This window comes from Falco cherrug, chromosome 8 (genome assembly GCF_023634085.1).
Source record: "Falco cherrug isolate bFalChe1 chromosome 8, bFalChe1.pri, whole genome shotgun sequence".
In the NCBI taxonomy this organism is placed as follows: Eukaryota; Metazoa; Chordata; class Aves; order Falconiformes; family Falconidae; genus Falco; species Falco cherrug.
This window is the reverse complement of record NC_073704.1, coordinates 63,609,447-63,621,186: the sequence shown is the minus strand read 5'-3', so window position 1 is coordinate 63,621,186 and position 11,740 is coordinate 63,609,447. Positions and strand designations below refer to the sequence as shown.

Genomic DNA, 11,740 nt, shown 5'->3' with positions numbered 1-11,740 from the left:
CAGGCTGCGTTATAGTTCTAACTAGGCTGAGGAGCCCCGTTAGAGCATCAAGGTGTTCAAACCAATGACAGAGGAAGTCCAGGCAGCGTCTGTAGCACTGCTGCTCACCAAAGAGGTGGTCTGCTGAGGCCAGGCCCGTGTCACACGCTGTAGGCACACTGTGATGTGCACTGGCACTGCTCTGCCCACTGCCCCGAGCCCTTTCTTTCAGCTGCGCGTTTGATGAGCATTCAACACCACAAGGCAGCAGCACACCCCTGTACGTCTGCTTGCATCACTGGGGTGGCTCACGCTGACACTGGGCAGCACGCTGGGTACAGACCACTACCTGCCTTGAAAGCATCAATGCGGAGGAGATGGTCAGAAGCATCATTGCTCACAATCCTCAACACCTTCCTTTTCTATTGACCTTCTTTCTATCACCCGTGGCTGCTCCTATTACTCCAGGCCCTACCAAATCCCTGCAAATTGCTAACACCAAATAACAAAACCCGCGTGCAGTTTTGGCCCTCCATGTCCAGCAGTCCTGCTGCTCACAGCAAAAGCATGTGCGTTGGAGCTGGTACCATCCTGGGTCCCGTGGCAGCAGGGCTGCTCAGTGACCGTCGGCACTGGGGCCGGTTCTTTGACACTCTGCAGTGAGGTGACTGGGAGCAGCCCAGCTGCTGGCCATGCTCCCACCCGACTCCCAACAGCCTCATCCGGACCCTGCTCCCTGCTCACCGGGTTCCGGTGGATCAGGGCTGCTGTGGCTGGCGGGAGCTCTGGGGCTTTGCGCGTCGCCATTACCCCACTGCTCCAGCTGCCCGGGATGCTCGCGAACAGCTGCCACGTGAACAGCTGCCACGCGGGGGGAGCACGGGCCAGGGATGGATCCCTCTGTGGCATGGGGGCTGGATCCCTCGGGAGGACAGGAGGTGGATCCCTCTGTGGCATGGGGGCTGGATCCCTCGGGAGGACAGGAGATGGATCCCTCAGTGGGACGGGAGCAGGATCCCTACATTAGACAGGGACTGGATCCATTGGGGAGGACAGGGGCTGGTCCCTCAGTGGGACGGGAACTGGATTCCTCGGGAGGGACAGGAGCTGGATCCGTTGCGGGGGGGCAGGGGCTGGATCCTTCCATGGGACAGTGACTGGATCGCTCAGTGGGACGAGGGCCGGATCTCTCGGCGGGGGACAGGGGCCGGATCCCTCGGGGGAGGCACGGGGCCAGGCTGGGATGTGCGGCGAGGGCCGGTGGGGCCGGGCTGAGCCCCCCCGTGCCGAGCGGCGGGGCCTGGCGCACACCCGCGCTGGACGGCGGCGGGGCGGGGCGGGGCGGGGCGGGGCGGGGCGCGCGGCGGGGGGCGGTGCTCCCCCCGCGCCGCTGGTGCTACAACAGCGTGATTTCCCCGAAGTGATGCTGGCGGCGGCGGCCAATGGGAGGCGCGGCCGCCCCCTGCGGCGGGGCTGATTGGTGGAGACGCAGCCGGGCCCGGGGCGGCGGGGAATCCCGGGCGCCGCCGCGTTATACCCGAGGGCGCGCCCCGCGGGCGGCAGAGGCCGGTCGGCGGGCAGCGGGCGCGGACGGCTCGGCTCGGCTCGGCTTACCGCATCGCTGCACAGGCTTGCACGGCTCGGCACTACACGGCACAGCCAGGTGGGTCGCCGTACGTCCCGTCGCTCGCCCCCTACCCGCGCTTTGCACAGCCCCGGGTCTCCGGGAGAAGGCTCCCCGCAGGGTCCGCGGGAGCGGTCCCAAGGGTACGGTACGGTACGGCACGGCTCGGCTCGGCTCTGCTTGGCAAGAGGGGGCAGCACCGGCATCTGTCGTGCGGAGGCGGCTGGCGGGCGCCGGTGGCCGTCGGGTGGGCACTGGGCATCCCTCCGGCGGGCGGCGGCCGCGGCCCCTTACGCAGCCGACGGCAGGAGACGGACGGGGGCGGGATGGCGTCCCGCACCCGCGGGGCCGGGCGCGGCCGGGCGCGGCTGCCACTCGGCGGGCTCAGCCGGAGGCTTCGCTCCCGCTGTTGAGCTTGTGCCAGCGCCGAGCCGCGGGGCCCGAGCCCCGGGGGGCATCCCGGGCCGCCCTCCCCGGGGCGGGCACGCTGTGGGCCCTTGTCCTGCCGCCGCGCGCGTTGGTGGTGCAAGCTGGAACAGTATTGTTTGGGAAATCTGGGGCTGCCTTGAAAAACCACCGCAAACAGGAAATTATTTGTGCAGAGGAAGGGCTGGGAGCGCCGCGCCGCCCCGCTCCCTCTGTGCGGCGGCAGCACCGGGCGCGGTTTGCTGGGGCCGGCTGCGCGGCTAGTCGGGCCCCCGGCAGGGCCGGCTCCCCCCGCGCCCAATTTTATCAATAATAAACTTCTAAGAGCCGGCCGTGCCGGTAGAGCCTCCCTGCCGCCGCGGCCGGGGGGTCCCGCAGCGGTCCCCGCCGGTTCCACCGAATCCCCTCCTGGGCAACCGGCCCCGGGGCGGGCGGGGGGCTCCCCGGGGGGCCGGGCTGCCCCGACCCCTGGCAGCGGGGGCCGAGCTCCAGCCATCAATCCCTTTGCCAGAATTCCAAACTGGAGTTTTCGGGGCTCACCAGGCAGAGTGGGATGCACCGCCCTGCTCAAGCAGGTGGAAGTTACTGAAATAAAAAGAGTTATGAATCTAGAGAAGTAGTTAGTTGCATTGCTAGCATTACAGGCAGTGCTGGCAGTACAGAGGGTAACGGGGGGGTGTGACATTGCAGAATGAGGAAAAGTGATGAGTGGTTTTGCTGACCTATTATTTCTTTCATAGACAACATGCCAGTGTCAAGAATGCGCATGAGGCCCTGGTTGGAAATGCAGATTAATTCCAATCAAATACCAGGACTGATATGGATTAACAAGGTGAGGGTTGTTTATTATGATCATCATTATTATTACTGTTCTGTGTCATTAACCATCCTCGTTCTTAGATGATGGTAAATGTGAGTCAAGATCAGAAAGGAAGGAAGAACATGGAGAAAACTTGCAGGCATTATGTTTAAAAAACAAATATTTTTGATTTCAGAAAAGTAGCTCTGATTGGTACGCAATGCAGGAGTTCAATTTTTTTTTCCTGGGAAAAATGCTAAATTACAATAAAAGCAATCTGAACTTGAGGGAGAACGAAGAAAACTCCAAGTTCTCTTTTAACTCCTGCTGCCCACTTGAGCCAAGTCACCTCTTGTCCCAGTTCAGTGGCTACTGCTACACTCCCAGTTGCTTCCAGTTTTATGTTTTGGCCTGAAAGCAGCACTGTATTTTTTGTTCTGGAAGGCAATGCCCTGTACCTGTAGCACCGGGTCAGATCAGTAGGCTTACTGACCCAGGTCTCTTTCTCTGAAGTTTCCATATCCATCCCAAGGTGATATTTAAGCTAGGACATGCTTTTCTCGGGATTCTTGTAGGATCTTACGGGCAGCTTTAAAAAAGGGATTCTCTACCAAAGCATGCCTAGAAAATATGCCATAGTTCCTGACATACTAATGATTAGATGCAATGTATTTAAACGATTCTGGGATAAAATTGACAATATTGCTTACTTCTAACTGTACTGTACCACATGTGTTGTTGGGTTTTTTCCCCAGTTTCAGAAATCATAAAAAGCCTTAAATGCCTGGAACAGAATAGATGGAACAACGGATGTTTAATTAAGTTATAGAGCAGGGGGGTTTATAAAATTTCTGAGCTGCTACTGAGAATTCTTTGATTAAATCTGTCATTCTAAACTGGCATGTGGTGCTTCTATTTTAATTCAAATCTCTGTTGGTTTAACTTCAGGATAAGATGATGTTTCAAATCCCATGGAAGCATGCAGCTAAGCATGGCTGGGACATGGAGAAAGACGCCTGCCTTTTCCGGAGCTGGGCCATTCATACAGGTGTGTGCCAGTGTCACATTCCCATCGCTCATCTGCATATCTCAAGCAAGGCATTTTGTTTTGTCTTGACTTACACCTCAGGTAGTTATATTAACTACTAGTATAGATGTCAGAGAAAATAGAAGAGTAAGGTGTTATTTTTTTAGGGGGAAGAAGTTAACACTGAAAAGTCTATAAATACTCACCCCATCTCTTATTTATAGGAAGGTATAAAGTAGGTGAGAAAGACCCTGATCCGAAAACCTGGAAGGCAAACTTCCGCTGTGCTATGAATTCACTGCCTGACATTGAAGAAGTGAAGGATAAAAGCATCAACAAAGGCTCCAGTGCTGTAAGGGTTTACAGGATGCTGCCGCCCTTGACAAAGGATCAGAAGAAAGGTAAGCCCCTCAGCACCCCAGCTGGGCTTATGCAGCTGCCACTGCTGTGCTTCAGCACCACCTAAATTTCCTGTTCCGCATAGGCGGGGGTGTAACAGACCTGTTGGTAGCACCGGTGCTGCTGGAGTTAATAGCTGGTTACTGCCATCGGTAACAGTTTGTAGAAATGGTCTGGTTTTATCCCAAAGTCTTTAAATGCGCCTAAAGGCATTGTCAGGATGCTGCTGACAGCAGTAGCAGAGCTTGCTGAGCAGGGCTCAAAGCTGCAAGAGCTCATGCTCGCCTGAAATGTCAGCCACGCAGCTCTTTCTCACATTCATCTTTTTATTTAACAGAAAGGAAGTCGAAGTCTTCAAAAGAAGCAAGAAACAGGAGCAAGAGAAAGGTATGTGTCTGTAGAGGCAGCTGAAGAAGCTAGAGGTTTTGGTGGTTTTCATGCTTAATTTTTTCTCGTATGGGAACCTGTGTATTCTTTGACGAGCCTTTCATGCACTGCTCTTATTTTTGTAGTTGTATGAAGACATGAAGACGGAGGAGTCGACAGAAAGACTAACCAACACTCCTCTGCCAGATGACCACAGTGGCTACACCGTTCAGGACTACGTGGGGCAGGAAGTGGAGGTGGAGAGCACGGCCATCACCTTAGGTGAGACTCAGTTTTTAGCTCTGAGCAGGGTGGAAAGTGTCGTTTGTGCTAAACCCACAGTTTCTGCACCAAAAAGACAAAGATGACTCTCGGGGCCATGCCGTCAGGTGGGCAGGGAGGAAATAGAGGTGGTTGTGTCTCTCCTGTAAGTGCCAACTCCTGGTGCATCCCACAGACCTCTCCTCGTGCGAGGTGAGCGGCTCCCTGACTGACTGGAGGCCACCGATGGAAATCAGCATGGCTGACAGCACCAACGACCTCTACCAGCTCCAGGTGTCCCCCCTGCCTTCGTCCTCAGAAGGTGGCTATTTCTGTTTTCCTACCCTGATCTTTTATAAGTCTGCTGGGGGCAGGTTGGAGGCAAGACAGCGGGAAGGAGGAGTGTCTGGGACATGAGAAAAAGCAAGAGCTGTTTTGTAGAAATACCAGCCTCCACCTGGTGGATGAGGGTGCCTGGAGCCACCAAACTGGCCAGGTGACAGAAGGGAAGACCTGGCAGGTGCCACCTGCAGTAGTTACTCATGGGTGAAAGGCTCTGAAATGCCATTTGCTTTGCACACATGGGAAAAGGGGCAGGCTTTGTCCTGCAGGCTCCACCTGATGGCACAGACAGGTCGGTCTGTAAAGAAGAGGGGAGATTTCTGAGCTGGGAGGGTGGGACTGGGGCTTCCCGAGGCAGCTGGAAGGAGGCAATGCCAGAAGCAGGACAGAGTTGGGTACAGTAGTGTCAGTGCAGGTAACCATGCTTCCAGTGGGGAAGAAAAATAATCAACATAGATATAGCAAAGTGGTTCTTCACTTAGGGTGCAAATACCTTCCTCCTGCATACCAAGCGGGCTCTGCTCCGCTGAGTCCTGGGGAGGCATCGGAGCTGGCTGCGCCGCACACCCCAACACGTGGGGGCTGCAGAGCATCTGGGATGAAGGGCTGCAGAGCCACGGGGAAGGAGCTCAGACCCTCGAGCCTCTCCTCGGTGTCATCCCCGGGGAGGGGGAAGTAAGGGGTAGGGCTGTTGTGTGACAAGAGAACATGAAGTGGGTTGTGTGGTGGAGAAGCAGAAGCTCAAGAGCTAACATGTGAAAAGTTGACATCTATGTTTTCTTCTTTTTTTTTTTTTTTTTTTTTAATATGCTTACAAAACAGTCACAGATGAAGATGAAGAAGAAATGAACTCGGACATTTTTAAGGTAAAACCAATCCTTCTGGTCAGAATAAAATTGGCCAAAGTTGCTGTCTGCACCAAGAGAGGAAGGGAAGCAGCTATCTGATCCAGTCCTATATGAGCTGAACATACGCTTGAGTAATACAAGGCCCTTATTTAATGAGGAAGCCTGAAAAATTAAATACAAAAAGAAGGCTCCTTTGCAAACATGTACTGGAGAAGACACATCCCTGGAAATATTTACTCTTCATGTGAAAGTCAGAGAAAGCTGTTGAGTACTACTAGAAGTAGAGGTTGCTATATCAGAGTCTGCAAAGGTTTTCTAGACTTTATTTGGCCCATCCCTCTGGCACATATGGCACTTAATCTGCGTTTCCAGACATGTCATGCTCATCCCGCTGATAAGATGGGGGGATTCATCACTGGAGGTCTTCCAGCCCTTCCTGTTTTGCATTAACTTTTTTTTTTAATTCTGGGAATAAAATGAGTTTTATATAACTTAGCCTGAGAAGGTATAATTTGGTCATTTTTGCTTGCCTGTCTTCTGATTAAGGGAAAGGAATAGAACATTGCACCCACAGAGAGCAGGAGCACTTTTTACCATCCCCTTATTCTCTTGCAGCTGTTTGAACCAGCCCAAGACTGGCGTGCCACCAGTGTTGGGGGGAAAGGCTTCCTCACCAACGAGCCGGGCACGCAGACCATGTGCAGCACTTACAACTACAAGGAGCAGGACGGGGAGATCGACACAACCTCAGGTACCACTGCCTCTGCTGTCACCGGCAGCCATGGCCACAGGAGAGCACGGGCAAGAGGTTTCATGCAACACACTGATGGGAGGGAGCAAAGCCAATGGAGGGATTCACACATCCCTGTGCTCTGAGATTTCCAAGTAGCCTGTCGGAAGGCTGCAAGGAATTTTTGATAAAGAGGAAAAGCCAAAAAATGCCTCCACTAAGAATACTAGAGACTTGTTTTACAGTTACACGCCTGCAAGTCATGTCAGCTTTCAGGAACTCCTTGCAGTGTAACTGAAGAATTTCCACTAGGAATAGCTTAAATGGGATGGTTTGATAGAGAGTGTTTGGAGTATTTAGTCTAAGGTGTTTACTCACATCTGAGGAAACTTTCAAGTTTTGATACACACACACAATTTTGCTTTTACCAGGTGTGCTTCAGTACTCATCCTTTTTTATTTTGTCTAGGAGAGCTGGAGGTCAGGTTCTTCGACCAGAAAAGCTGCCTAGACTTCTCCTGGCTGGACACAGTGAGACCTACCATGCAGGTCATTCCTTGTGGCTTGTAAACCCCTGGCTTCTTCCCACCACGAACTGCTCTTGGGTAGAAACTCTGACAAGCCTGAAGAGATGGAAGAGGTTGTTTGTTACTGACTGAGCAAAGAAAGTAGCTTTTATATTCCGTTTAACTTTTAGGCCTTGAAAAGGTTAGCAAGAAAAACGCCATTATAAATTAAAAAAAAAAAAAAAAAAAAAAAAAGAATCCAATCTCACTAGCAGGACTCTTGGCAGTGAAGATGCTCAGCCACAGTGCGCACCTTGTCATCACTTGGGAGCTGAAGCTTTTTTGCTGGGAAGGTTGCCAACGTGCCATGGGGTCTGACCTGGTAGGGTGCTGCCAAATGGTACCCCGCTGTGCTGGAGGCCTGGGGAAGAGGTTACCATCCTCCCCGTGTGAGATGTGATGAGCACTTTACTCATGGAGTGCTTAGGAGAGATGCTGCTAGGAGAGCCTCTTACCTGTTAGTTTCAGTTGCTGCTTACCTGTGCAACACTGGTGACAGTGAGCTTAATGACTGTCATTACACTTAAGAAAAATTGCACTAATTGGCACTGTCTTCTTTGATTTACTCCATTGCATAGTTCACCTTTCAGATCTTTCAACTTTAAACTGTAAATAATTTAGACCAATAAAATGTGAAAATTCAGTTTAGGCTTTGCTTCCACATTACCCAGGTCTACTCATAGGATGTTATCTGCTCATAGACACGCCATATCTATTTCCACATAATAGTTGAAGAGCTGCTGCATGAAACAATTTTTGCACTGATGGGGCAGAGCTCTTTATTTATACCATGCCTTTCCGAGATCCCTTCTCGCACTCTGCTGGGACACCCACAGTACTGTATGCAGCAAGCTGTAACACCCTGCAGACTCACCCCGGACCTGCACCTGCAGGAGAGTGCAGAATGGAAGGTTCTAGTTTGTGTGTAACACATAGGAACCAAATCACTAAGCTGTAATAGACTATTTTCATGTACATTTTATTTTTGTATATAAAGTCATGTATATTTGTTTTAATAAAAATGTTTTATATATGATGTTTACTTTATCTTGTGGGAGAACTCAGAGAATGCACTCCAAATTCCTTGAAAAAACCCAGACACATGCTGTTGACAGAGATGGTTGCAGGGGGTTTTTCATGAGTCATGAAAGCATAGGGAATTTAGTAGTTTACTCCTGTTTTCCACTCCTCCCCTCTTCCCAGTGCAGCTGTGGGTGGAATCCTGCTTGTTTTGGGAAGGGAAGCCCAGGTCTTGTGCACGTGTAGGGGAGCTGGTTTGTATCTGCCATCATCTGCAAGTCAGACCTACCTCGGAGCAGGGTTAGAGGCTATGCTATTAAAAAAAGCGCTATGGACCAAGCCCCTGCTGTGGATGTCCCTGTCACCAATGCTGCCAGCTTCTGCAATAAGCCAATCTGCAGTGAAGACCTGGCTAAATAACCCAGGTTTACAAAAAAACCCAAACAAATGCACAGGCACAATTCAGAAGGCAAGGGGAAAGCAAGCTGGTTTTCCCCTGCTATTTTACTCATTTGCCAATAATTTTAGGCTGGAAAGGTCTGACATGTTAGAGCATCGTCTGGGGTGGGAGATAAGAGGCAAGTGTGGCTGATGCAATGTGTCTCCAGCTGCAGCCACCAGCATCTGACACTGCCTGGAAAACCCCCGTGCCGAGCAGGGCTGTGAGGCCATGGCCTTTGGGGAATAACTTCATTCACCGAGCAAGAGCGAGGGCGGCCCGCGGAGAATAAACATCAGGCTGTGGGAGAGGAAAACCCAACCCAAAGGGCTGGAACAAAGCGAACGTTTCCTACCGCCTTTGGCACGGGCTCTGCTGCGACGCAACCTGCAGACACGCAGGGACAGATGTGGGGTTTACCAAAGGAAGAGGGGAAAAACAAGTGCTACAACCACCACAGTAAGTGGTGGGTCTCCAGTGAGGCAGAGCTAAAAGCCTTGGCGACGGCACAGCAAGGTGGGCAGGCAGCAGGGAGGGAGAGGCTGGGCAGGGCGACTGCAGCGCCTGTTAGTCATTAACTGGCCCTATCTCTGGGGCAGCCCGGAGCAGGCAGCACCCTCCAGGTGGGACCAGGCAAAGAGCAGCTCCCTACGGCCTCATCCTGGCTCTGTGTGGGCAGCAGCCTGCAGGGTGACGACCTTGCTGTCCCCCCACAGCATATCTGGTCCACCTCCCGGGAAGGGATCCATCCAGCCGGGAACCCTTTGGGTACCAGGGCTGCCGGAGCAAAGGCCATGGCTGCCTTGGATCACACTCACCTAAAATCCCGCACGACTACCCAGTGCAGACCTAGACCAGGAACATTCTGTGCACGAGCAAAGGGATCACCCACCAGATCAGGTTTGTGCCCAGGCAGCTGCAGCAGCAGCTACTGCCAGGGAGAGCGTGTGGGGCGGCTGGATCTTGAGCATCCTTTGCACACCCAGGAAGGGATGCCATCCCAGTGTCATCAACACAACCAGAAGAAACAGGTTTTGTTTAGGAACCGCTGCCAGTTTGTTACACATAGGGGGAGGGGGGCGGGGGAGAGAAGGGAAACTTTCTATGATGCAGACAGTGCTAAAAATAGAAATTAATTTGCCCACTCATGCATTAAAAGAAGCAAGTTTTTCACAGTTATGCTCAGATGCAAAAAACCCAGCACTTATATTTTCACACATAAAAGGTCTGACCAACATCTGAGGACAGAAAACAGCAGCTAATGCCTCACACCCAGGGGCCATAGGCACGCTCCGAGTGTTTTTACCAGGACAGAAGAGACGCTTGCCTTTGTCACCTGCCAAAGTACCTGTGTAACTGACTGCATGCCAGATATTTTGCCAGTGGGAAGTGGTGAAGTCCCACAACAGAGTGGAATTCATCTGTCCAGTCGCTTCATTGATTGAATAACTGCCAGACTCATTTTTTCATGGTTGTTTCAGACTCCTCCATCACCCCTAGAGCAGGTGGGATTTGTGTAAGCGACATTTCCTCTCCCAGTGCAAACCAAGGAGACCTTCAGGCTGCTTGTACCCAAAGGAGCATCATGAGCTCTTTAGGATAAGCCTTCTGCATTGACTATGCAATGAAAACAGTTTTAAAACCTTGACATTGAATTTTTCCAAACTCGCCTATCCTAATTAAGCTCTTCGTAAGTCCAATAAACTTCAGCTGGCTTTCCCATGTTGGAGTAAGAGCTGTTTTCACCTTTAACATGCACACAGCTACATACCAGGGGAGCAGGTCACTGGGGAGAGCTCATCCCTGCCAAACCCAGACAAATCAATAAAAGGTAAGTTTTTATGGGAAGGGCTTGAAGAGCAAGCAGCTTTCTTGTGCTACGAACCTCACATGACAGCAAGATAGATCTATAGGCAATATCGCTGTTGTAAAAATGAGAAGAGATCACCTCTCCGCGGTGGAAAACAAAGAGGAGTTGTTGTACAATCAGGGTCTTTTGGGAAATGCACAGGAGCTTATGCCATGGGCTTGGAAGGCTGCTGGAGCAGAGGCTCTCCATCACTTACACCATACTTAAACCATCGCTGGCTGCAGCTTACTTGCAAACCTTGGAAACCATTTAGAAACAAACAAAAAAATTCTCCTTAGTTTTAGAGCTTTAGGATGTCAACAGGATGAACCCTCCTGAAAATAACGACAGCCTCAGAAACAGTCCCACAGCCAGGAACCTGGGAAAGCCCTACAGCGGCTCAGGCACAGATTTCGCTGCTGCAGCATCCTGCGTCAAGGTGGCAGAAGACCTTGCCTATAGAGATTTTCAGAGCTGCAGAGGCAAGGATGTCACACATCTGTTCACAGCAGCTTTTCCTAGTGAAAACCCTTGAACTATAAATAAGGAGTTGTTGCTTTTCCCCTGATCTTTGTCCAAACAGATTGTTAAAATGCCCTTCCATAATTAGAGGGGAACATAACTTCTTCCCCTGGGGTCCACTTACCACATTGCTTACAATTTATTCACTCATTAGGAGAAACCTGTGAGCAGCTCAGCACCAAGCTGCCTAAAGGAGCCTTTTGCTCTTGGCTGCCCAGAGTGCCTGCACCTTCTGTGAGCTTTGCCCACCAGCAGAGGCTGTGATTAGTTTCACCTTTATTTGCTATGGCCATCGAATCCTGATAATAGGGCACATTTCCAGGCAGTCATAGGATGTACAGTATCATGTCTGTAAAGCATAGCATGCTTCAGACCAAAGATATGAAGTTATAACTGCAAAAAATAGTGGAATATTTGTTTGTGGTGCAGAGGCAAACTATAGCTTAGGTAGCAACTGAATGACTTTGACTTCAAACACTATTTCTCTGCTGTTGTGCTGGATCGTTCCTCCTCTCCGGACCCCCAAGTGTCCACTTTTCCCCCA

The 11,740-nt window shown here is 51.5% G+C and overlaps 1 protein-coding gene across 1 annotated transcript; it reads left to right on the top strand.

The window, feature by feature from the left end:
- The first annotated feature begins 1,487 nt into the window (after positions 1-1,487).
- Positions 1,488-8,402, top strand: IRF1 (interferon regulatory factor 1). The gene is made up of 10 exons (XM_055719075.1): positions 1,488-1,642; positions 2,770-2,861; positions 3,777-3,876; positions 4,080-4,256; positions 4,592-4,641; positions 4,767-4,902; positions 5,078-5,203; positions 6,046-6,089; positions 6,687-6,822; positions 7,270-8,402. The coding sequence occupies exons 2-10, from the start codon at positions 2,775-2,777 to the stop codon at positions 7,368-7,370; spliced, it is 957 nt and encodes a 318-aa protein (XP_055575050.1). The 5' UTR covers positions 1,488-1,642; positions 2,770-2,774; the 3' UTR covers positions 7,371-8,402.
- The last annotated feature ends 3,338 nt before the right edge of the window (positions 8,403-11,740 follow it).